General features: G+C 45.2%; 1 protein-coding gene across 6 annotated transcripts in view; it reads right to left on the bottom strand.

Moving 5' to 3' along the window:
- MGAT5 (alpha-1,6-mannosylglycoprotein 6-beta-N-acetylglucosaminyltransferase) overlaps positions 1–27,321 on the bottom strand; it is a 339,575-nt gene that overhangs the window by 197,421 nt on the left and 114,833 nt on the right. For 4 of the 6 annotated variants that reach the window (XM_045479603.1, XM_045479606.1, XM_045479608.1 and 1 more), the window contains exon 3: positions 17,538–17,920. In XM_045479603.1, the coding sequence (XP_045335559.1) occupies positions 17,538–17,778 (241 nt within the window). In that variant the 5' untranslated portion in view covers positions 17,779–17,920. The remainder of the gene's footprint in view (positions 1–17,537; positions 17,921–27,321) is intronic. The other 2 variants (XM_045479607.1, XM_045479604.1) reach the window with 1 other exon arrangement.

The raw sequence follows: 27,321 nt of genomic DNA, 5'->3' as shown, positions 1-27,321 counted from the left end.
TTCATGCAAGAAATTTTTACGAAACAAGTGCTACGTGCCAGGCACTGTTCCAGATGCTGGGGCTATTTTCTCGTGATGCTTATATTAAAGAGCTGATTCCCTTTTGGGGAGTCTGGATGGCTTTGTTGGTTAAGTGTCCAATTCTGGATTTCAACTCAGGTCATTCATTCACTACCTCATGGTTCATGAGTTCAAGACCCACATCAGGCTCTGTGCTGACAGCACAGAGACTGCTTGGGATTCTCTCTTTCCCTCTCTCTGCACCTCCCCTGCTCATGCACTCACTCTCAAAATAAACATAAGTAAAAAATAGAGTTGGATTCCTTTCCTACACATCTGACTGGGTTAAATGCTGCACTTCTCTCTGGACAAACTACAGACACTTTATCCTCATGTATACGTAAATGTTTACTAAGTTTGTACACAAGGTATTCCACATGTACAAGATTAATTTAGCTTCTCTTCTCTGGAAACTCATAATTAAAGAAAGATATTGACTTGTACATGTGAGGAAGTCAGAAGGACAACAGGCCAGCCACCCATGTGAATAGAATCGAGCCTCATTAATGAATTGGGAGCCGTCCAGGGGAGAAGTGCATGATGTGCGTAGTAGGGTGTGCAAAGTCCTAAACAGGGACAAATGCAAGGATGCCACTTCCCGTCCTACTAGGAACAGGGTGAACTTGAGCCGAGCAGGTGATCTCACCTGGCCAGGAAAGAAGTATACACCAGATCAATTCACCAACCCCAGAACACAGCCAACTGACGTTGAACCCCGGCCGCGAGGCACTCGGGCAGTCCCATTTTGCCAAGGGGACAGGAAAGTCTTCAGAATGGAAGCAAAGGTATGTCATTAGCATGGAAGTTCGTGTTTCTTAGTGGTTTACAGATGGGAGGCATGGCTGGAGTGGATTAAAAATTACCAGCAGAAACCAAGCCTACACCTTCGTCCTGGAAGCCAGGTGTTCTGTGCTGGGCAGAAGCATGGTCTCCCCACCACCCTCCCCAAACCGAACATTAGACTTGTTCACCCTGTTAACTTCTGGAGTGATTCGTCGGTTCATTCTAACAAACACCAGAGTGGGCCTATTTTTTTGCTCTTCAGCATATATACTTCCTACAGGTAAGAAGAAGCTGGCCACAACATTAGAGCAACAGAGCTACAAATATCATTATAACCGAGAAGGGCAGAAGGGAACTCATGTTTCCCCAATGCCCATTGCAAGCCACACGCAAATCTAAGAAACCCCCTTCTCCGTGAGGTAGGTGAGGTAAAATGACTTCATTTTACAGATAAGAACATGAAATAACATGCTCACAGCTATAGAAATAATAAACCGGAATGGGGACTTGAGTCAGGCTGGCCTAATTTCCGGCTGCCTCACTGGCCCAGCCAAAAGTCAAGCGCGAGAGCAGAAGAAGAAACCAAGTGTGAAATTCGGTGTCTTTCACCCATACCATTGTGATTAAGGGCCCAGACTCTGGAGCCAAGGTTTCTGAGTTTACGTCCTCATTCTCCACTCCTATTTCCTTATCTGTAAAAGAGTGGTAAGAACCCTTGCCTCTTTGGGGTTGTTACATGGGCATAACGAGTTACTATGTATAAAATGTCCTTAATAATCACTACGTAACAGCCTGCAATACACATAGACAAAAAAATGAAACCTTCCTCTGGGAAATGCTCTCATCTTTCCTCAAGAAATCTCTTCCTGAGTGATGCAGAGAGCTTTGCCACTTTATCCAAAGGGTCATGAGCTCGCTCTCCTCCAAGAGTTGCAGTCCCACGGTCTGCATGACTCACAGTCTGCCCCTGGCACATCCTTAGCTGGCAGAAACAGCAGGGGTCAGCCACCAGCTCTGCTCTTACAGTGAACCTAAAGCATCAACTGCTTTTCCAGAATTCTGAAGATTGCCAGGGGCCAGCCAGGCAGATGGGGGCAATGGTACCACGAGGAAGCAGCCACAGTGTTAAGAAACCACCCCTCAGATAAAGGACAGCAACGTCCTCCACCTCCAGCCTCTTTGCCTGCAGGCTCTCGCACCAGCCAGAGTCCACACAGGTAAAAATGGTATTTAACTACTACCAGCAATTGAGATTAGCTAGACACAGAAGCCCTGAACCTCTAGAACAGGTTAAATCAGGGTTTCTCAGCTTTCACACTATTGACACTTTGGGCCAGGTAATTATTTGTTGTGGAGGGCTGGCCAGTGCACCGAAGGGTGTTTGGCTTCTAACCAGTGAATAACAGTAGCAATCCTTTCATGTGACAACAGAAAATGTCTCTGGACATTGCCAATGTCCCAGGGGGAGGGGGGGAAACAACTGCTCCCATTTGAGAACCACAGAATGAAGCATATTCTCCTAACCCTCATCTTCCTCACTGCCCCTCTGTAGAGAGGAAACGGAAGTATGAGAACAGTCACTGAACTTGCATTATGTGTGACTTCAATTCACTGATGCCCCTGAGGCATTGCAGACATTGCTACAAATACAATGGGAAAAACAATGAAAGAATCGGCCCTCCTCCCTACAGGGGCTTCGCGAAGCCTAGCCCAGGGTGATGGTCTCTCAAGGACTGGTAATCTTTTGCAACTTTTTGCCTTTTTGTTAAAAGGCAACAAGGACTACTGGACAGAGCCCCCTAACCCAAACTTACTGGTGACAGTCACTGGTGGAGCACCCTCTTAGGTAGATTACACAACTGTCACGTCAACATTAAGATTATGCAAACAAATGGAAAGACATATTCCATGCTCATGGATTGGAAGAATATTGTTAAAAGGTCTAGACTACCCAAAGCAATGTACAGATTTAATGCAATCACTATCAAAACACCGACAATATTTTTCACAGAACTAGAACAAATAATCCTAATATTTGTACAGAGCTGCAAAAGACCCTGAAGAGCCAAAGCAATCTTGAAAAAGGAGAGCAAAACTGGAGGTATCACAATTTCAGATTTCAGGATATACTACAAAGCTGTAGTACTAAAAACAGTATGGTACTGGCACAGAAATAGGCGCAGGTACCGATGGAACAGAATGCAGAGCCCAGAAATCAACCCATGACCGTATGGTCAATTAATCTATGACAAAGGAGGCAAGAATATTCAATGGAAAAAAGACAGGCTCTTCAACAAATTGTGTTGGGAAAACTGGACACATAAAAGGATGAAAGTGGATCCCCTTATAACACCGTACACAAAAATAAACTCAAAACGGATTAAAGACCTAAATGTGAGACCTGAAATCATAAAAATCCTGGAAGAGAAAGAGAGCACAGATATTAATTTCTCTGACATTGGCCATAGTATTATTTTTCTAGATATGTCTCCTGAGGCAAGGCAATGAAAAGCAAAAATGAATTACTAAAATAAAAATGAATTTTATAAAAAAAAATGCTTTCACACAGCAAAGGAAACAAACCATCCACAAAACAAAAAGACAACCTACTGAATGGGAGAAGATATTTGCAAATGATATATCCAATAAGAGGTTAATCTCCAAAACATATAAAGAACTTACACAACTCAACACAAAAAAGCAAATAAGCCAATTAAAAAATGGGCAGAAGACACGAATGGACATTTCTCTGAAGAAGACATGCATATGGCCAACAAACACATGAGAAGATGCTCAACATAGCTCATCATCAGGGAAATGTACAACAAAACCACAATGAGGTATCATCGCTTCACACCTGTCAAAATGGCTAAAATGAAAAACACAACAAACAGTAAGTGTTGGCAAGGATGTGGAGATAAAGTAATATTCGTGCACTACTGCTAAGAATGCAAACTGCTTCACCCCTCTAGAAAACAGTATGGAGGTTCCTCAAAAAATTAAAAATAGAACTACCCTATGATCCAGTAATCACACTACTAGTTTTTACCCAAAGAATATGAAAACACTAATTCAAAAAATATATGCACCCCTATGTTTATTGCAGCATTATTTACAGTAACCATTTATGAAGCAATCTAAGTGCCTATCAATAGACAAATGGGTAAGGATGTGGTACACACATACACACAAACACACACATACAGGAATATTACACAGCCATAACAAAGGATGAGATCATGCCATCTGAGACAGCAAGGATGGACCTAGAGGGTATTATGCTAAATGAAATAAGTTAGACTAAGAAAGACAAATACCATATAGTTCCACTCATAAGTGGAATCTGAAAAAAGAAAAACAAAACGGCAGAATCAGACCTATAAATACAAAGAACAGATACCTGCCACAGAGGAGAGGGTGAGGTACGGGCAAAATGGGTGAAGGGAAGTGGGAGGCACAGGCTTCCACATATGGAATGTGTAAGTCACAGGAATATGAGGCACAGCATAAGGAATAGAGTCAATGATATTGTAACAGCAACGTGATGGGACAGATGGTAGGTACACTAGTGGTGCACATAGCATAACGAATAAGCTCATTAAATCACTAAGTCATAGACCTGAAACTAACATAACATGCATCAACTATACTTAAAAAAAAAAAAAAAGTCAAAATAAATAGAAGATAGTCTTTCTTGATTCCTAAAATACAGTCCCCAATAAGGGTGACCCACCATCTCTTGTTGACACCACCTACCAGAGAGTGACCATTTTGACTGTGTGACATGGTACAACTAAAGGAAGTCACGATGATGAGAAGGATGCCGACGGTCACTATCACAACAACGACCCTGTACCACCACCACCACCACCGCCACTGCCCTGCCACCGCTGCTGCCATCAATTGAGCTCTTTCTGTGTGTCAGCTACTGTCCTCAGCACTTCTCACAGATTAACACATGCAGTCCTGCCATGAGAGTATGAGGAATGTATCACTGTTACCATCTCCACTTCATAGATGATAAAACATAGCAGAGAAGTTAAGTAATTTGTTCCAGGTGACTGCAGCTTGAGGGTTCAATCTCAAACAGTCTGGTTCCAGACCCAACAGCTCTTCCCTACCATGCCACACTGCCTCTTAAGAACCACTATGGACCTACCAGCCAGCAAGCATCTCTGACCTGCTGCTTCTGAACACACTTCTCGGGACTAACCTCTGGGCTTCTGCCATGTGTTTTTGTTAAATCATATGCCAACCATCCTCAAGATTCACTGATGCCACTCTTCTGTGAGCAACTCCCCAACACCAAAAATAATCAAGAGTCTCCATTTCCAAACCTGCAGCCTTGAAATGAAAATGGAATATAAAGCAATCAGAAAAGTTGGACTGTCTAGGCACTTTACCTGGACAGGCATGTTTTCTTTCTCAATATGAAAGAAGGTCATTTGCAACAAGCAGCTATTTGAGTCACTATTTTAAGATAGCTGGACACAAGATAAAAAATAGTGTCAATAAAACACACAGGGCTTCAAGCCCATCTTTGTATCCTTACCAACTGGCACATGATAGTCCTCAGTTATGTGTGTGTTACATAAGTAAATGAACAAATGAATGAATGAACCAACAAGTAAGTGGACTATGGTCTTCCCACCAATAAAGCTAAAGAAATTATACCTCTGTAGGTGATGAAATTATTTCTCACCTTTGCATTTTACAGTTAAACCTGCAAAAAATACAAGTCTTATTGCAATTTTAAATTAATACTAGAACATTTTGTGTTTTAGTCTTAATGATAATCCATTTATCCAATAAGACTGTTCACCCAAGAATAATTTCTACAGAGCTTAGCAAAGAAATTAGGGCAAATATATTCCTCCAAATTCTAGTGTAACATTTTTATATTTATCATTGTGTTTTACAGTTATTATAGCAGTAAAATGTGTCCTCAGCAGGATTACAATTTTCAATTACTAAAAGGCTTTTAAAATTTTGTTTGTGCTTCAAAGCCTTAGCCATAAAAATTTAATCCCAACATCACTACCGCAATTCTGTATTCCTAAAACTTACTGTACATGATAAAGATGAGATCAAAGCAATTGAAAACATATAAAATGTCCTTCTGGGGAAAGTAAGCTTTGCTTTCTATCATGCCAGAAGTGCTTTGATCAAGGGCAAGATCGACAAAAATCTCAGAACAGGTGCCCTGACAGCTTCTTTAAGTTTTCACGTTCAGAAAGCCATGACTTTAGGGGGTGAGTAGGAGCTGGAAGATGCTACCACATTCTTGAACAGGACAGCCAAGGAGAGTGCACTGTCAGCTAGACTTGCTGCCTGAGCTGGAGCCCAAGGAGATGGGATTTCAGTAGAAAGGGAGTCCTACTGGTAGGAAGAAGGTCTATCAGTATATAGGTCTATTGGCTAAAGCTGTTGAGACATGACAGCAAACCCCGACTGCCCAGATCACCCAGGCAATCAGTAATTGAGGAATGATCAAGAAAGGCAGCACTTGGGGCAGATGCTATCCTACTCCGTTCCCTTGGCTCATGCTTCCAAAGCAGTGGCTCTCCAGCCTGCTGTCCTCCAGGCCAACCGTTACCAGGCTCTGTCCTCAAGGCACTCCATCAGAATCTATAGAACCCCACGAATCAAGGACTCTGGGCACAGCCACGATTGGCTATGTTTAAGGTGTGGCCACCATGACTCGCTGACACAGAACCAACTGTGCAATGAACAAGGATTTACATATGAACTTCAAAAAATAATTTGCATCTGTCCTTGCTCCTAATCCAAGTCCCTCTTCACCAAGGCTGCCCTGAGAGGCAGAGTGCCAACAAGAAACGGCTTCACTTGCTGCTTGGGAGAAACTAGCAAAGACAGGGCGCTAATGAGAAAGGAAGGTGCTAATGAAAAAAGAATTAGCCCCAACCTCTCATTTCCACTCACTGCCAGGAATGTCAACTTTCATCAGTTATGTTTTTTTTAATTTTAAAATGACCTTTCCACAGAAAGATAATACAGTTTTAGTAATATGCAAAATACAGTCCATTCATCGCATACAAGGACACTGTAGTGTTGTTTATTATAGACACATCGGGACACTACCCAAATGCCCAAGAAAAAAATTAAGTTATCTATGTCCATCCATTCATAAGAGAATAAATCACTGGATTGGAACTCAGGGAGGGCAGAGCAGGTGTCTTGTCATCTCTGTTTATCACCACTGGCTATTAACATCAGGAGCTCACTGATTATTTTTTGAATGGATGGATGAAAAACACATGTATGGCCATTAAAAATACCTGATGGCATAAGGAAATACAACAAAGAAGAGTTTTAAAAGCTGCGCATAAAGTGTTCCAATTTTTTTTTAGAAATGAGCAGATGTGCATGTATCTCTCCACATTTTAAAAAAGGACAGGAGGGAAATCAAAATTTATCTGGATTTGGAGGTGAGAAGTATTTTACATTATATTCTTCTTTATTTCTAAGAATGGTAAGGGCACCTGGATGGCTCAGTCAGCTGAGTGTCTGACTTTGGCTCAGGTGACGATCTCTCGGTTAGCGGTTGGCGAGTTTCAGACCCGCGTTGGGGCTCGCTGCTGTCGATGAAGAGCCTGCTTCAGATCCTCTGTCCCTCTTTCTCTGCCCCTCCCCTGCTCATGTTCTCTCGGTTTCAAAAATAAACAAACATTTAAAAAAATGGGCTTGGATCATCCTTGCCCTTGTGTGTTTTATTGACAGCATCTTCTATCTTGTGCTGAATCGTTTGGAAATGGTGACTCAAACAGCTGCATAAGCTGAAAATGAACTTTTCTTCTTTCATGTTAGGAGAGAAAACAAGCCTACCCAGGTTAAGTGCCGAAAAGAGTCCAAGGTTTTTCATTACCTCCAGTCTACGTGCCCTCAGTTTTATATGAATATTCACTGTACTCTGACAATCATGAAGGCATAAAAAAAAAAAGCTATTTGAAAATACATACGGTGCAGTGAGTTCTACCCTTACAACTCAAAGATAGTGGCCCCAAGACCTGATGTCAGGTAAGAAGACACCTCTGGAAACATTTCAGTGACTGACCCTCACTGCCTTCTATTTGAATTCTTTTTTATTTATTTTTTAACATTTATTCATTTTTGAGAGGCAGAGACAGACACAGTGTGAGTGGGGGAGGGGCAGAGACAGAGGGAGACAGAGAATCTGAAGCAGGCTCCAGGCTCAGAGCCTGACGCAGGGCTCAAACCCATGAAGGGAGAGATCATGACCTGAGCCAAAGTCCAAAGCTTAACCGACTGAGCCACCCAGGAGCCCCTCCCATTTGAATTCTTAAAGCCACCTGGTGGGTAACCCACCTGTACTTAAAGTCACAAACATGCCCTCTTCCCGTAGCTGTCACAGGCACCCACACCATGTCTCAGATGCTCAGTATTGCTGACTACTGCTCTCTCCCGGGTTAGGCTGCAAAGACACACTTTAAGCTTTGAGTCCAGTGCATACCAGAAGCAAATGTTATTCCTGAGGTGCTAAGGGGGTGTCGCTAGTATTTCAAGGAACTTTCTAGGCAGCGGAATCTGAGAAAAGATCTTATCTAGGCCCGTTGACGATATCAAGTGCTTTATGGAATCTACAGATATCCAGAATGGAACTCTTGGGCTGTTATGTCAATTTTCCTATACCTAGCCAGCTGCACGTAATAGGAGTCAAGCATTTCAGCCCTTTCTACAGAAGAGAAATGAACTTGGGCTCTGGGAGGTCAAGCCCACTGCTATGGAGGGTCCCGATCTGACCTGTGGGCCCACACCTCCCTGTCAGGGAAGGGCAGCCACAGCCCACTACTCCCTCTCCCTCACCTCCTGTACCAGGAACAGGACCCATAGCAATGCCTTCTTCAGAGACAAAGTGAGCTCACCAAATCCAGCTCATCTCACAGCCCGCAAGGGAAAGCCTTCTCTTTTGAACAGGGTAACGACCATCACATCTCCCACTTCCAAAATGCTCAAGTCACTCTGTGGAGTGAACACGCTTTAAAAAGGGATCCAGGGAGGAGCCAAACAGCATGTGTCTGGAGACCAGGGCAGCTGTCCTCGAGCCTGGCCAGCATGGGACCCATCAAGGGTGCTGCCAGGGTGATTCTGGCAGACAAGCATCACCCAGTCTTGTGAAGGAGGGTAGTGGCAAGCCTGCTTTCCTCCCTCTGGGGGAGAGCTTACTTCTGCTCAGGTCATCCCCTGTAAATGCCGAGGACAGCTACAGGAACACATTCCTGAAGCCCTGTGTTCAAACACAGAAACAGTGTCTGGTTCACATGAAGAATTTTGGTTGGGTGGTAACAGATATAGGTACATACATGCCAAGGTTAGTGATAATTCACCACGCTGAATGCATTTCACTAATCTAAGCGTTTAAATAAGCTTTGTAACATGTAATCCTTACAACAAGCCTATGAAGTAAGTGATATTATTATATCTCTATTTTTAAAAAGAGGAAGCAGGCTTTTAAAACCTCATTTACCGGGGCGCCTGGGTGGCTCAGTCAGTTAAGCATCCGACTTCAGCTCAGGTCATGATCTGGCAGTTTGTAGGCTGGAGCCCCACATCAGGCTCTGTGCTGACAGCTCAGAGCCTGGAGCCTGCTTCAGATTCTATGTCTCCCTCTCTCTCTCTGCCCCACCCCTGATCACACTCTGTCTCCTTCTTCTCTCTCTCAAAAATAAACAAGCATTAAAAATTAAAAAACAAACAAACAAAACACTACATCAGTGTCCTGCCCAAGATCACACACCTGGTAAGGAATCCTTCTATAGCCACCTATAAACGCTCTCTAACTACCTTCCAGAATAAACACTTGCCCCCAGGTCAGAATCATACATAACAGCTACTTGGAGCCACCTGGACAGACAGTCCACAGGCAATCTCTTTCTGTTTCCCAGTCTTACTAAAAACACTACTTTCAAATTAGCCCCAGCTGTAACTGTTCCACACAGGTAGAGTGAGGACAAGGGGGCTGCTGCTAATCACTTCTGGCTACTAGAAAGTGCCAGGTACACACTAAGCCCTGGGCTACAGCAGGAACCAGAGAGGCAAAAACCCCTGCCCTCTGGGGGTTTGCATGCTACGTGGGGGAGAGAGACGATGAACAAATCCAATGAATACGTGCCGATAGGAGATTTAAACGTTATGAAGACTGAGAATGAAAGAGAGAAAGAACAGAAGGAGAGGAGGAGCTATGGGGGGAGGGAAGGCACACACATGGAAGAGCAAAGGCAGATTCTCAGGGACCAGCATCGCTCAGCCACCACCACGCAGCTGGTCCCAGAAGACAGCTGTGGCTTCTAGGCAGATGGGGAAGGGTCAACAGCTCTTGAGGGTGGCCACACTGGCATGCCATTGTGACAGGCCGCCAGGCAAGGGGAGCAACCTCACTTCAGGGCCCAGGACACCCTGAGTCCAAGAGGCACACCCCACCACGCACATTCTCTCCTCAAGCTGGGACTTGAAGCAACAGTGAAGCAGGAAACAACAGGCCTCATCAACCAGGGGAGCAGAAGAGGCTCCAGTCCCTTCCGGAGACACACACTCTGACTGTCACCCCTGAGGCGCTCCTCAGACGTGGGGCCTCGCTGGGCGTGCTTGGGAACCGGGCCTGGCTCTGCAGAGGCGGGGAGCCTGGAGAGGAGAGCCACGTGGGGGGACAGCCACCACACCCCCCTGGAGAAGCCCTCAAGCCCAGAGAGCCCTGGTTTAGGTCCTAAGCTTTTGAAAGCAGAAAAGGCCTTTCTTTAATCACACCAGCCACATCCCTGTAATCACGTCCTCCTCAGACACACCAAACAGCCCAGCTCTTTTTTTTTTTTTTTTTTTCTGCCTACCAGTGTCCCTCCAAATCAGTGTGTTTTCCCTCAAGGGTGAGCATCGTTGCTTCGACAGTGGTGGTGTTCCCCATCACCCCAGCCCTCCAACACAACAGGCCCTTGATCCTATTTGTAGGAACAGAGGCAAAAAGGAAAAAGCAAATAAGTAAAATTTTAAAACACCATTCACAGGCTTTTTAAAATTTTTCTTTTTAATGTTTATTTATATTTGACAGAGAGAGACAGCGCATGTCGGGGAGGGGCAGAGAGCGAGGGAGACACAGAATCCGAGGCAGGCCTCAGGCTCCTCAGCACAGAGCCCACGAACCGTGAGATCATGACCTGAGCCGAAGTCAGATGCTTAACTGACCGAGCCACCCAGGTGTCCCCACAGGTTTTTTTATCTCCAGTGAAATCCAACCTAAGTTTTCTTCATCTTCTTTTTCATAGCAGAGGTGGAATGAAACACATATAAAGACTCTTCTGACTCTCCAAACGTTACCCCGGTCTGCAATACAGGGCAGGGGCTACCTTTTATGAGCTACTTCAGGCAGCCACACTGGCATCACCGTGGGGGTCTCCCGTTAGCCTATGAGCAGAACCCCAAGTGATGTTAACATCTCAGAAATGGGAATCCCCAGGTCAATGAGGGTCACCTAAAGCCCAAAGGGGTTACTGCTCTGCTGCACCTTGATCTGCAACCAAAAACCCTACCATGTTTCTCCAGGGCTTGCGGTATGCAAGCCCCACCTCGTTAAGGTAACAGGAAGCACTTCCTTTCTACTTACCTCCCTTCCCATGGTGGAGGTAACAGTGGATAACAGTGCAGGGTCAAAGCCCCCAAGAAGGGGCAGGCCAGGCTCACTCACAAGAAACATCCATCCCCCTTCACCTCCCTCCCTCTCCCATCACACTGAGGTCCACAGCCCACAGGGCCCACCTTCCACATGGTTCCTGGCTTACTTCGTTCAGCTACAGCAAGTCTGTTGGGTCCCTAGAGGGTGCATGCAGGCCTTAGGCACACACCCTGCCGTCTGCCTCAACTGAGCTCTGCCCCCACCTCTGCACCCTACCCGGCAACCTCTGGTGTCAGTAGGGCTAATAGACACCTCCCGAGAGAGGCCTTCTTTGACCTTCTCATTCCAAGTAGCTCCTCAAGTGCTTTTTTTTTTTAAAAATCACATATCCCGGGGCGCCTGGGTGACTCAGTCGGTTAAGCATCCAACTCTTGATTTCGGCTCAGGTCATGAGCTCACGGTTCGTGGGACTGAGCCCCACGCTGGGCTCTGTGCTGAAAGCTCAGAGCCTGCTTGGGATTCTCTCTCCCTCTCTGCCCCTCTCCTGCTCATTCTCTACCTCGCTCTCTCAAAAATAAACAAACGTTAAAAAAATAATAGAATCACATATCCCTGTGTCATTTTTCTTCCTGGAATTTATTACTATCTGATGGTTATGTTAGTTAGTGTTTCTCCCTTCCATAATGAGCACAGCCTCCATGAGAGCAAGGACCTTGTTCATCTTTTCCTAGCTGTATGCACAAAGCTTATACAGCACTGCTATATATCTGTGAAGGGCACAGTCATTTCCCAAAGCGCTAGGCTTGAAGGCTAACAGCCAATCAAGGGGACAGCAGAGGCTCAAGAAGTCAGGGGAGACCAGGAGACAGGAGCTAAGGCAGAGCAGGAGATCAAGCAGGGAAGCCGGCAGCAGGGAAACAGAATACTGGGCATAGGGGAAGGGGGGAGCAGAAAAGCTGGTGACCAGTCCAGAGCCATGTCCCGGCATCCAGAGCAGCAAACAGGCGAGAAAGGTCAACGTGAATAAGATGTGGATGGGCCACAAAGGGAGGTAGTCTCTCACTGCCCCGGGTTCCATTCCTGTTAACTTAGAGAACACAGGTGGACCGGGCCTGTGTCATAGCTAAGAGGTGATCACTGAGCATCAGAATTTGGGTCAGGCCACCAGAGACAGAGATCAATTCACCTCAGAAATAAGAAGGGCATTGACTAGGGTGGGTAACAGAATTCATGACACAATCCCCGCGACAGGCATGGCCCTGCCACACGGGCCTGGGAGAGGCAGTTCAGGCTGCACAGAAGGCCCTGGCTGTGCACATTCCCCCAAGAATGGACTGACAGACGAGCACACGAGAAACGCCCTCCATCCCCCACGGACGAATGTTCCAACTGTTCTACACGGGCTACCCGGGACGTGTTCCAGGCACTACTTCTGAATTACCAAACCCCAAAAGAAGTTGAGAAGTCTCTTTTCAAGTCAGAACAAGGATGGGGGATGAGAAGTTTGAAAGTCCTGCTATCGTTTGAGGACTAATCAAACTAACACCCCCTGACATGCAGCACCTTGTTCACACGGTACAACCACACGGTAAGATAGGAACGGATACCCACTCTCAAAGTAGTATGGGTCCCTAAGGCCCTGGCCATGCAGCCAGGATGTGGCAAAGCCAAACTGGCTGGCTCCCCCTAACCACTAACCTCATACCTGCCACTCAGAAGCATTTTCAGAGAACAGAGAAGTAAGACATGTTGACGTACATCTTATAAGGATGTCTTCAGTGAATTCAAACGCAGAGATGAAAGAGTCTTAGCATACCAAACAAAATCCCTTAGAGAGACTCCCCTGGGGATAGATCAGGGCTTAACAAACATTTGGGAGGGGGGGCGCCTGGGTGGCTCAGTCAGTAGGTTGGACTGACTCTTGGCTTTGGCTTGGGTTGTCGTCTCATGGTTCTTGGGTTTGAGCCTTGAGTTGGGCTCTGTGTTTGTGGTGAGGAGCTTGCTTGGGATTTTCCCATTCCTCTCTCTCTGCTCCTCCCCTACTCCCTCTCTTACAAAATAAATAAACTTTAAAAAAAAAAAAAAAAGAAAAAGAAAAAACATTTTTGGTAAAGGAGCAGACAGTAAACCTTTTAGGCTTTAGTCCCTGTGGCAACTACTCAACTCTGCCATTGTAATGCAAAAACCCCTAGGCGACAAACCAAGAGACAAGGAGGATTCCAAAGGCTTTACAAATAAGAACAGGATGCTATGACCCACGGTGAGCTTGCTGACCATAGCTTAGACCCCGGAAGTCCTGGGAAACTGTGGAGTCAAGGAGGGGCACACCAATGAGTGTTTCAGACTGAATTATGGGGACTACTGAAAGATGGAGTCAGCAGGTTTTAGGTGTCCCGTAAAATAAATCCTGTTTTACCATGTTTCTCTGTTACTACAGTTGTTATCAATAATTGGGAGTGGTTCTGTTTCAGTAAAAGTTGATTTACTCAAACTGACAGAAGTCCGAATTTGACCCACAGGGAATAGTTTGCTGAACTCTTCAGCTCTAGGACCTCAAGCCAGGGATTCTAAAAAATCAGTAATAATCTAAAGTTAGCTATACAATTCCTCAAATACCTTCCAGGGCTACTGAAGACATGTTTGTAGCATACTGAGAGCCTCTGATGATGCCAATATGGGGATGGGAGAAAGAGGGTGGTTTTCTTTTCTGGTCTATTAATGGGATTACTTCGTAGTGGGCACAGATCCCAGCCATAAAGGATCAGTTCTTCATTCTCTCAGAGCAGACGTCTAGCCAGCGCTCTGTACACGGGCTGCATCTGTGGCCGAAAAAGAGATTGCAAACCCATGTCTCATGCGTCTTCATCCCCACTCCACCAATCCAACTAAACCACTGAACATCCTGCAGTCCCTGCATCTTTTTTCATGTGTTTTTTTTTTTAAGTTTATTTATTTATTTTTAGAGAGAGAGAGAGAGAGAGGGAGACAGACAAACAAGGAGCGAGCAAGGGAAGGGCAGAGACAGGAGAGAGAGAGAATACCAAACAGGCTCCACGCTGTCAGTGCAGAACCCTATGGGGGGCTCGAAGTCATGAACCGTGAGATCATGACCTGGGCCAAAATGAAGAGTCACACGCTTAACTGACTGAGCCACCCAGGCGCCCCGGCATCATCTTCTGACATCAACCACCAGAGCTGCCTGGCTGTTGATGTGCCCACAACTGGTACTGATGGATTCCAGGGGAAGCACACATCAGCAGAATGGCTCTCCAGCTTTCTATGACTGGCCCTGGACTATATCGCCTTGCTCAATCCCAGTTGTTGGTGCCCAGAACTGAGAAATGGAGAAAGCTAAGCTGTCCAATTTTAAGTGACAGGAACCAGGTATCTGCTTGAAAACTTCCATAAGATGCTGTTAGTGTTTGCTGTTTCACTCTTAGTGCAGTGATTCTCCAAGGTGGGGAGGGAGGCAATTTTGCCCCCCATGTCTACACACATTTTTGGTGGTTACAACCAGGGGGGGTGCTACTGGCATCTAGTGGGTAGGGCCACCTGAGATGCTGCTCAACATCCTGTATGAACGAACAATCCCCACAACAAAGAATTATCTAGCTCCACATGCCACAAGTGCCCAGGTGACAAACTGTTTCAGTGGGATTTCACCACATGATGATCCAATGCCTCAAGCACACAGGCACAGTCCAATTAAATTCCACAAACTCAGCTCCAAAGACCACTTTGATTGACATGCCTAGCTGATGAGATGAAAAGAGAAAAACAGCAGTGTGTGTTGCATTTGCCGACAGGGCCTGTTTGTTTGTTTCTTTGTTGTTTTTGAGAAAAAGAAAAATTACTTTGCTAAGGTTTATCTGTGAAAGGAAATTGGAATCAATTTTCATAGTATCTTTGAGCTCCAAACTCCTATGTTTATAAGCATATAATGTGGGGCTGAAGTTCTAACAGACTACTCTGGGGTTCTGGTAACTTTCTACAACACATGAGGTCTGTGAGGTTGAAAGCTAAGACCAGATCACTACCCTTTAGAAAACCGAGGAAGCCTAGCCTAGGAAGATGTTCGGCAGCAAACAAGAAATAAAAACATTCAAAACAACTAGGAAAATTTTAATTCTATAAATTTATCATTTATGGGTTTTCTTCTTTCCCACGGAAAAAGTGTGACAGACTGAGATAAACAGAAGGAGGAAATTACAGAGAAACTACTCCCCTATTCCCCAAAATATTTAACACGGAATGTACCGAACCAGAAACCTGAAAGAGGCGTCTATTTTACTTGTTATATTGACTTGTTACACATGAGTGACACTAATGGTGACGATTTGCTTTATTTATTTGTTCTGATGGCTTACCTACAATATTTGGGAAATACAGAAGACTGAAGTCCATGATTTATTTAAAAATCCACTCTGAAAAACTACCTAGTTGTTTTTCAGTGCGGACTCTCAAAATGGAGTCTCATTTTTTAATCCATCAGATCAAAAAAAGGTGGCATTTATTCAGGCATATTGAGAGCCCATGCCTATTGACATTGCCAAATCCAACAGATTAAAAGCAGACAGAGTGATTATTCCAACAGTAGGCACTACTGACAGTGTTCAGTAGGCAGTGAAAAAGAAATTTCCACATTCTACGTTAAAAGCAACCATTTTCTCCTTACCAAAACATATAGCTGAAATTTAAAAGTAACCACATTTCCTGGATCCTTTCAAAAAGAAAAGCAAATTATGTCAAATTAAGTATAACTTCCTGTCTTTGAATTCAAGCTTCAAAATGCTGCTATACATTTTCAGGAAATCACCATTTGAACTTCATATACTTTAGAGTCCGTAACTGCGGTGTCACAATGTATAACAGCAAACCCTTCCACCTCAGCCAAATCCATTCTTGCATCTCATTTATATTACACCTCTGGGTCCCAAACCCTGAGGCCACTAAAGTCTGCATTCAGTGACTAGACTTGTTAATGAGCAAGAATGACAGGACATCTTCTATGGAGTAAGTCCATTCTCATCCTTGGTGATCATAGGAGAGCTGGGAGATAGGCGCCCCACGACGTCCTACGATCCAAATTTCATCTACAATTTTTGTTTGTATTGTGTATGTATGCTTTTTTTCAAGTATTTTGCATATATCCATATACACATATTTTTGTGCATATACATAAAATATCAGAAAAATATACAGTGACATGTTAATTGTGGTTAGTTCCTAGAGTAGGTTTATATGTGATTTTCTTTATTCTTGGGTTTCTCTTTTGCATGTCTACAGCTTCCAAAGTTTTCTATATTAAGCATAACTTTTGCCAAAAGAAAAATAAATAATATTCTGTATGTATTTTTTCCCCTCAACCTCATTTCTAGAAGAGTTTTTAGGTACCCAACAAAAAAAAGCAACATGTACAAAAAGACTTCTTTCGAAATAAGGGCAATGAGAGGCAAGGGCAAGAAACAAGAGCAGGCAACACTGAAGAAGCTGAAGACTAAAGCTATCAGCCAGCACATAAGACCAAGTGTCCTACATACCAGCCAGAGGGATGCACACATCGGACTGAGTTTCTCATCCCCCCCCCCCCGCACCCCCCTGTCCTTACCTCACCCTCCTCCCCTAGTCCTCCTTCGACCCTGCATTCCTCTCCACCCTCTGTACCTTACCACCACACAGCCTTAATTAAGTTTTGTTTAGGGAAAGATAACAAGAATATTTTTCTACATTCCCTGATCATACTCCCGGATGAGATCGTGCAATCCAGAAATGTGCTGTGGGAAAGGGAGCTAGCTGCACATACAACCAACTGAGTGCTACTGCTCTGCCCCCACTGGTCCTGGGACTGAGTGTCAGTGTGCACAAGAACTCAGTCTCCCCAAGGACATGGCTTTAACTTTCTAAAAGTGTCCCTCTGTGTGCAACTCCCTGCCACGAAGGCAGTGGCAAGGGAGGCACTCAATCCATGATAAAAACCAAGGCTGCGAGCCTCTGGAGTCACTTTGAGGCAAAGCCACATCCCATTGAGAAGCCCCAGAAGCACCGCGCTTACCGTAAGCTGTCATGACACCGGCGTATGGCCCATCCACCACATTCCGGTTTTCTTCTGCCAGCGCCTTGATGTACCTCTTGCTGAGGTCCAAGATCTGCTCACGCAGCATGGAGCTGCTCTCAGGCTGAGTTCGCTGCTGGATGGTAAAATGCAGGAGCATCATACCCCAGATAAAGCCAAAAGTCACAAGGAAAAAGCCCAGCTTCTGAGAGGACAACTTCCACGGAGTAAAGAAAGCCATTGCTCTCCAGCAACTTCACCTGCCCTTGGCTCTTAAAGCGCAGAAGGGAGACACAAGTTCATGGTGCAGGCTGGGTTTGTGGGCACGTCAGTCTCACTCCGGCTCCTGCGTCAGCTGATTTCCTTTCCTCATTTCCATTCTGCTGTGAAGAAGGGGGAAAGTTAGTAGAGTGGTCGTGGCCAAACACAGTGAAACAAACCAGAAGCCACGTTTTCACTCAATTGGCTCCAAAATGCAAACTTCCTTTTTTCTTCATTTGCTGGTTCAATATCTTATGTTATGATTCCAGATCTGTAAGCTGAGAGGGGAAATCTGGCTAGGCGACAAAAGCTGCACAAATACAGAGGAGGAAATGTGTGTCTGACTATGTTAACAGGTGTAGCAGGGCTGTTCCAGTCTGGACCAAGTTCAAAAACAGGAAGCCTGTTTTACAAGGTGGGGAGGAGATGGAAGAGTATTCTACTGAATGTCAGCAAAAACCCAATTGGAGGGCAGAGCCCTATCAACATGGGGTAGTCGTGTGCATCTGTAAATTGAGCTTACAAAGTCATTAGTATGTGCTCTGGCAAAGATTTGAGCATGCTGCTGGAGAGGTGAGCAAGAAAGTGGGCGCCTCCTCAGGGGGCTAGACCAGGAAAGGGGAGAAAGTCCCCGTATTATGTAAGTGTGGCCAGCTCTCATTAGCAGTGTCCAGAGAGAGAGGAGTTGGATCTCTCAGGAACCACCAGGTGGCCTCTCCCCGGGCACCAGCGCAGAGAAGCTATGCCAGGGTACCCGGTGATCTTCCTGTTCTGGCTACCATGAGTGAAAGAGGCACCTCGGCACTCATTTGCATACTTCAACTCAGAAAATATGGAGCACGTGATTAAGACTCCTTTCCTGTAATTCTCACTTTCACTCACACCATGCAGCAAAATGTGAGGTACAAAGGCACAGTTTCGATCCTGATCAGGCAGATCCTATTTGGTGCCCTATTCGGGCCAAGGTCTTAAATCAGTCTTCCTAAAAAAATGAGGCTCAAGTAGAGGTTGTAAATGGGTTATAAGTAGGCCAAACTCTCCAACCCCTCAATCAGAGTCTTGGGCCCAAGGACCAGCCAGCTTACAAATGGCACCATTTCCTAAGTGTGCCAAGGGAAAAGCTGAGCAGTGACCTCCTATGGGGTACTAACCCAGGATGTATTCAGAGTGTGCGTTATGTTTTAGTTCAAAGCATTCTTCTTTGTACGCCATCTAAGAAGAAATGATGGTGAGCTCTTGGAGCATTTGGCTTTCAGGATCTATAATACGGTGGATCTATGTTGGTCTTCCTTTTCACTGTTTCCTCACCTGCAAACAGCCATTAGTAGCTTGTAGTATCACTGCCAACAGCAACTGATAAATAAATTCTAGGTATGTCCCAGGGAGTGGGATAAATGCTTTTTGTGCCTTAGTTCACTAAATTGTTAGAAGAGTCCTATATGGTAAAAATTACTAATATCATCTGTTTTAGAGATGAAGAAACAAAGGCACAGAGAGATGGACTTGCCAAAGGTCACCAGCTATGAGGCAGAAAGATAAGCTAGGGACAGCCTAGGATAGTACAGCCTGTCCCACCATGCCCTGTCTCCCCTATGCCACCCCTCTTTCCCCACCAGCCTGTTTATCTGTGGCCAACATCTGTTTGTACACACGCTTAAAGGGTTGTAAAAAGCAACAAAGAAGAAAATGTGACAGAAATCCTATGTAGCTCAGAAGCCTAAAACACTTACTACTGGCCCTTAACAGAGCAAGATTACCACCCTCTGAATTCTAGGCAACTGGCTCTGCAAAGCATGGTCCCTAACTCCACAGCAGAAGCACCAGTGAGAAATGCAAATGCCCAGGCCCCAACACAGACCTACTTAATCAGCAACTCTGGAGGGTGGGTGAGGGGCAGGCAGCAATCAGTGCTTTGACAAGTCTCCCAGGCGACTCTGATGCCTACTCAAGTCTGAGAGCCTCTGACCCAGGCAGATGGATGTCACCTCTATGCTATACCACTGCACTGTCTATACAGTGTGGCTCAAACTCCCTTTTGCAATACTGTAACACTTCAATTCTTCCATCCCAGGCACACCCCCTGCACCTGCTGGTCAGTTATCACCATAACCCCACACCATAACTCCTTCTCCAGGGTCTCCCCGTATTCACTCAAGCTGCTCTCCCTACCTGGCTGGCCCTCTGCAGATCACACTGATAAATCCAAACCTGGTCTGTTCCCCAAGCCCCAACTCTGGTCACAATGGCTTCAGACAGCCCTTCAGACAGCCCATAAGGTCCCTTGCTAGTCTTCAGTTTAAACACTTGTCTGTTAGGGCGCTTGGGTGGCTTAGTTAAGCATCTCTTTTTTTTAATTTTTTAATGTTTATTTATTTTTGAGAGAGAGAGAAAGAGACAGAGCATGAGCAGGGGAGGGAGAGAGAGAAAGGGGGAGACACAGAATCTGAAGCAGGCTCCAGGCTCTGAGCTGTCAGCACAGAGCCCGAAGAAGCATCTGACTCTTAACTTCGACTCAGGTCATGATCTCAGGGTCATGAGACTGAGCTCCGCATTGGGCTCTGTGCTGACTGTGGAGTCTGCTTAAGATTCTCTCTACCCCTCCATGTGTGTAGTCTCTCTCTTAAATAAAAAGTAAAATAAAACACTTGTCTATATAGATTATTTGCCAGTTTCACCTGAGTGGGATCCCATGACATCCTCTAAGGGACCCTCCCTCCATGTGCATTCTCAGAGAAAGACACCAGCCCCAGGGGCACAATACACCACCTGCTGCCCAGCAAACTTGTCCTCCAGGCACTCTGGCACTTTATTTAGCCCTTCCTTTTCTTTCTTTTTTTTTTTTTTTTTTTGAATATATTTATTTTTATTTTGAGAGAGTGAGCAAGTAAGCGTGAGTAGAGAAGGGGAAGAGAAAGAGGGAAAGAGAGAGTTCCAAGCAGGCTCTGCACTGTTAGCCCAACATGAGGCTCAAACTCACCAACTGTGAGATCACCACCTGAGTCGAAACCAAGGGTCGGATGCCTAACTGGCTGAGCCACCCAGACGCCCCTATTCAGCCCTTCTAAATAAAGGTGAGCAGCACCTGCCTTTTCTTTCCTCCACTCCTTCTATGGTGGATCCTGAGCACTTCCTGCCACCGGTCCCCAGGGACTGAACAAGCAACACAAGAGAGATCTCAGCCTCATGGGGCTTCTGTTTTAAAGCCACCACTCGAACTGGGGGCTGCCCCTGGGTCCTTAGGAAGTGACTGCACTTCCTGTTTGATAACTCACAGCAGTGAGTCAACTGTACCCCAGGGCTGAAGGGATTTTCCTAGGGCAAGTACACTAGATGCTATACTAAAATGACAGTCATCTGGCAATCTTCTTTACTATTTTAAGGGGGAACCCCAAATGTATGCAAGAATTACCTGTTAACTTTTAGACACGCAACTCCACTCCACTTCATCAGTGAATCCCGTGAAGAAGCTGCTAAAGGCTGCAAAGTGGAAGCAAGGGCAAGGCCAGGTCCAAAAACTGAACAAGGGCCCCCAGTAGAAGGTGGCGTGCTTCTCTGCCTTGACCTTGGGAAGAGTCACAACTGCCCAGGTGGCACATTTGCAGGGCAAAAAAGGTGGTCGAGAAAGCCAGCCAAGGTTAAATGACACCAGCTCAGAGACATACAAATTGGGAGTGAAAATCCCCAATCCCAAACTCAGAGAATAGCTCTGATTATTGAAGGCCCAGATTTCAAGTAACCACAGAGCTGTCAGAATAGTCTCTTCTCCAGTGGAATCTACAGTGTGAAATAACAGCACCTATTCTAGCACAGCAACAGCACATGCAGAGAAGTGGATTAGAACTCATCTGTACAATTCCTACCAACATAGAATTTTAAAAACCTCTTCAAATCATTATCAGGAAGACACCCCTAACTTCCACAGTAAAGGGAGGACAACAGGACAGCAATCCTCACCAGAAGGTGCTGGAGCCATGAAAGGACTTAATGATCACCATCAGTAATGGCCACAAAATTCATCAAGAGGCTGCAGAATAGTGATCGAAAAGCAGTCAATCCAGCAGAGAATCTGCCTGTCTCCAGACTTTCTAATGTAGGTAGAATCCTCTGGCAAAATGGAGCCAATAGACACTAAAAGGGCAGACAGTCTATCTCAGAAGCCCTTATTGCCAACCTGAGTAATGCCAGCCCAAGGTCACGACTCCATGAAGAAGTCTGCACCAAGTGTGTTTGCAATGAGCTAAGCTTCTAGGTCCATCCCTGCCACTCAATGCCCTAAGACCCATTTCTTCCATTCCTGTGCTTCAAAAATAGCAGCATTCATTTCCTTCCTTCCCATTCACTCCTCCACACAATAAAATCTGGCTTCCACCTTTCCAAAACTGATCAAAGATCTTTGGCAAGGAAATATGTCAGTTCTCTTCATTTAAAAAGTAAAAGCATATGAAAAGATGAGAAAAATCATTAGCCATTAGAGAAATGTAAATTAAAACCACAATGAGATACCAATTCATACCCACTAGAATGGCTATAATCCAAAAAGATAGACAAGAACGAGTACTGGTGAAGATGTACAGAAATCGGAACCTTTATATATTATGAGTGGGAATGTACAACCGTGTAACTGGTGTGGAAAATATTCTGGCACTTCCTCAAAGGGTTAACCACAGAATTACCATGTGACCCAGATAACTGCGCTCCTAAAATTCTCCCTGAAGAAATTAAAGTATATGCCCACACATAAAAACTTGTACACAAACATTCACAACAACCTTGTTCATAATAGACCAGAAAACCTCCCAAAACTCAAAAGTCCCTCAACCAACAAATAGATGAGAAAAATACATATAATGGAATACTACTAAATCAGTAAGAATAAGTTAGGTTGCAATATGTGCTACAACATGGATGATCCCTGAAAACACTATGCAAAGCGATAAAAAGTCACACACACACAAAAAAACTACATATTGTATCATTCTACTTTTATAACATGTCTAGAGGAGGCAAATCTACAGACCCAGGAAATATAGCAGTCATTGTTCAGGGCTTGCAAAAATGGAGGAATTGGGAGGTGACGACCAAGGGTTTATCTGGGGGATAATGAAAAAGTTCCAAACTTAATTGTGATGGTTGCACAATCCTGTGCATGTATTCATAACACTGCATTATAGACTTTTAATGAGAGAATTTTAGGATATATAAATCATATCTCAATAAAGCTGTTACTGTAAAAAGCAAACTCACCTCCAAAGTTGGGGGCACGAAGAGGAGCTGTACTTAGGAGAAAGGCAGATGAAAGGCAGTGGCATGGACCACTGCAGACCCAGCAAGGACCCACCTCTCCCCGCCTCCCCACTCCCCACAGCCCAGTGGTACCATTACTAAGGGCTGACCACAGGCCTACTAAGAGAAGGAAATTACATGGAGAAATCTGCCACCAGCTCACCAGACATGGCTGCTCTTACAAGCTCCCAATCAACCTCACACGCTGCCCTACAAGGCAAGGCCTGTTTTGCCTGCCAGATGCCAATTTCTCAAACCACGTGCGAACACAGAGAACAACAGCCCAGCTCCAATGGAGACTGAGGAAGCAGTTCCTTCAGGAACCCATCCAATATCCTTGGGGGGCCCATTTCTTACATCAGGAGCATTCTCTTTAGAAGATGAAGGAGGCTGGGATTGCCTGTCCCTTCAGGAGCAATGCCAACCCCAACCACAGAGATTTCATCTTTTCCTACGGCCCCACAGGACAATCCCTTCACAGCTGGCTGGTCCAACATTCACATGGGCCAGGTGTGCTTAAACCAAGTCATCCACATCCCTCTTCTGTCCTAGCCATGCACCACGTACCACTTCAACTACTTCCTATCTTCCTTCCTATTGTGCAGTAACATTCAAGAAATCCTAAGTCAACCATGCTCATCCATGTCACCTTGGGGAATCCTTCCCATATCTCACAACTGAACCCCACCTTCTGCATAAAGCCTCCCATGACTCCCTAAACTGAAGAGAGCTTATCCTCCCTGGGACACTCAGAGCAGTCTGTGCTTCTTCTGAGGGGCTTCTTACCTACTACTCTATAGGATAATCCTTTCTTACATCTCTGCTACAGGGTGTATAGGCACCCTAAAGACAGGAAACGCAAGGAATAGTGGTATCTTACACACAGTGGATGGTCATTAAGTGTCTGCTAGATGAAAGGGCAGGATGGTGGAAATGAGATGAAGAAACACAAGTGAGCAATGACCTCCAAGACCTCCTTCTGGTGCGAACCACAAAGAACGTGGGCACTCTGAGTCTATATTTGTACCTTACCCGTCAGAAGTTTTTACCCCAAGATCTTGTCACGTCGCAGTGGGAAATGACTGTGCCCTGATTAGATGGGGTTAAACTACAGAGGATATGGTGGCAGATAGGTAATAAAAGAGAAAGAAAAAAAAACAAAAAACAAAAAAACACAAACCTCTAGAAAAAAAATTCCAGAAGGGACAATGACTGTGGGAACAAAAAGGTATCTAAGACAAGAGACGTGAAGGGGAAAGGGGGGGGGGGGGGGGGGGAGGGGGGCGGGTGCTTGTTTCATAACCGGTTATCCAAGATGGTATGATCACAGAAAGATGCCAGAAGGGGTGGTGAGGAGGAGCCAAAAGAATACGTGCTCCCAGGCCTAAACCTTGGGTCTACAGCTTGCTCCACTCACTGGCGCCATGTTATCCTAGATGAGTCCATCTCAGTTTCTACATGTATGAAAGGGGGAAAGTCACAGAAGCACAGAACACTGTCAGAGCTGGATGAGTAGGGGGTAAAGGATCCTAGTTACTGGTTTTCAAACTGTGGCTTAAAGGACTTCAGGGTTCCCAGAGAGGTTTCCATCTCTGAGGCTCCAGAAATGTTTTCATTTGAATTTTGGTTTTCTTCATTTAAAGTATGTCCGTTTGGGGGCGCCTGGGTGGCTCAGTCAATTAGGCATCCAACTTTGGCTGAGGTCAGGATCTTGCAGTTCACGAGTTTGAGCCCTGTGTCGGGCTCTGTCCTGACAGCTCAGAGCCTGGAACCCGCTTTGGATTCTGTGGCTCTCTCTCTCTCTCTCTCTCTCTCTTTGTGCCCCTCCCCTGCTCACGCTCTGTCTCTCTCTCTCTCAAAAATAAAAACATAAAAAATAAAAAAACTAAAATGTGTTGTTTTTTTTTAAGTTTATTTATTTATTTATTTATTTCAGAGAGACAGAGACAGCACGAGTAGGGTAAGGGCAGACAGAGAGTAGAGAGAGAGAATCCCAAGCAGGTTCCATGCTGCCAGTGCAAAGCCTGACATGGGACTCGAACTCACGACACCGTGAAATCATGACCTGAGCAGGAACCAAGAGTTGGATGCTTAACCGACTGAGTCACCCAGGCACCCCTAAAATATGTTCTTTAAAAAAATCTGTTGGAAAAATTTTTACACAAAACTTCCTTAGCTATCTTTGTACATGTGGAGTTTGAAATTTGAATTTCTATGTTATTTGGTCAGAATGTTAAGGCTTGGCAGTGGTTTTGTTTCCTTATTTGTTCTATAAAATTCAAGACTACATATCCATGACAAAGAACTGTCTGATACCCTAATTAAATGCTAGATGTGGGTCAGTCATAAATTTTAAGTTTCAGAGACTTCTTTGTCTGACTCCCCAGAGAGGGAGAGAGACAGAATCCCAAGCAGGCTCCATGCTGTCAGCACAGAGCCCGATGCAGGCTTGATCCCACGAACCATGAGATCATGACCTGAGCTCAAATCAAGAGTCAGGTGCTTAACTGACTGAGCCACGCAGGTGCTCCTGGGAAACTACTTTTAAAAAATAACAGGCATCATTACCATTTGCCATTGAGATGAATCTGTGTTTCCACAAGTCTGCAACCAAAATGTGATACAGAAATCAAGTGGGTCCTAACCTTGTAAAGACCATACACCATCTTACCAAACAACCCACTGCACTCCCCAGAGCAACTCACTGGCCTAATCGACTTTTAAAGGAAATATGATGAATTAAAATATGTAAAATACCTTCAGACAGACTGGGACACTATGTTAGGTCTTTCTTAGGAAAACAGTAACTAGGTACAGACCCTCAACTTACAAAAGAGGACACTGAGGACAAGAAAACGTTATGTCTTTCAGTTAGAGTCAGAATCAAGCCAGGTCCTGCTTCCTAACGCGATGTGGTCTCCAGCATACCTAGCCACATCTAACCAGCTGCCTGCAGAAACTCAAAATGGAAGAGACTTACCAATATGAAACACAAATCAGAAATCACACTCCAGTGATATGCAGGAACTCTAAGTCTAATGCCATGTCCCACCAACCTCCAGGGGCTGGAAGAATCAACAGATAGGAAGAAAAATACACATTAACGGCATTACTAGTATAGGGAATAGAGACGGACTGGGGGAGATTCTTGCTCTAAATAGGGTGGCCTCGTGCCATTAAACGTAGAGGCTGAGGAGAACAGAAGGAAACAGAGGCACGTTTTCCCTCCAAAGTAAGTCCAAAGTCTTGGGGAGTGGCTCTGAGGTTATTCACTAACCTGGAGGGCCCTGACACATAGGCCCAGTACCACCATCTTGAAACCAGTTGTAGGGCCTGCCCAGCAAGAGCCCCAAATCTCAAGTGGGAATCCTTGACAGTTGTGAGGACCACTGAGCTCACCTCCCATCCTGGGGAGCAGAGGATCTCAGGAACCAACTGCAGTGCTGGCTCCAACAGGTGTGAACAGGAGCCCTTCCTTTCCACTTTCAGGACTTGGCCCTCTGACCCATTCTAGTACTTTTCTTTATAAACAGGAAAAACACATTCTCAGTGAAAACAGCCTGCTCCCTTTAGACCTGGTTAAATAAGTCCTATTTTGAGTCACTAACTGAAAGACACCCATTAAAACAACACACCTTTAGGATACTTGGGGAAGCTTTTTTCATGTCTGGGTTTCAGTGTTGTTCTTCTCTTATGTCTGGGTTTTAAATGGCCCAGTCCCTTTTACATGTGAAGCAATCAAACCAAGACAGTCCTGTGCCCAGTGTTTTCATTTCTTATGCTGCACCTGCATTCTTAGTGGGTGGGGAAAGAGAAACCTCCAACCCCACCCACCTGAAGTAGGTATTTTGCCTTGCACTTACATTGCCTCCCGAATGCAGTTCAGGGCTCCATATCTAGCATCAATAGCAAACTTAATTTTCGAATACAGTAATAACGTTAATGACTTTGCATCTAGAACAGGCCCTCCTTCCTGCCGGCCCTATTCTAACCCCGCCCTCATTCTCACTCCCAACCGTCCTCTGGCCATTTCACAGAGGGCCATCTCCACCAGAGGGCGTGGTAGGGAAGGCAAACAGTGGGAAACCAACACTTGATCTCATTCTGGCTTAGCCTCTTTGGGTGTGCACACTACTGGACAGGTGGACAAAGGAGTAAGAATGAAGCCGTCGCTGGTGGATCAGATAAGATCGTCACATTTTCTGTGAGTTTCACTCACCACGCCCATAGGTTATTCACA

This window comes from Leopardus geoffroyi, chromosome C1 (genome assembly GCF_018350155.1).
Source record: "Leopardus geoffroyi isolate Oge1 chromosome C1, O.geoffroyi_Oge1_pat1.0, whole genome shotgun sequence".
NCBI classification, from domain to species: Eukaryota; Metazoa; Chordata; class Mammalia; order Carnivora; family Felidae; genus Leopardus; species Leopardus geoffroyi.
This window is presented reverse-complemented; position numbering and strand designations above follow the sequence as displayed.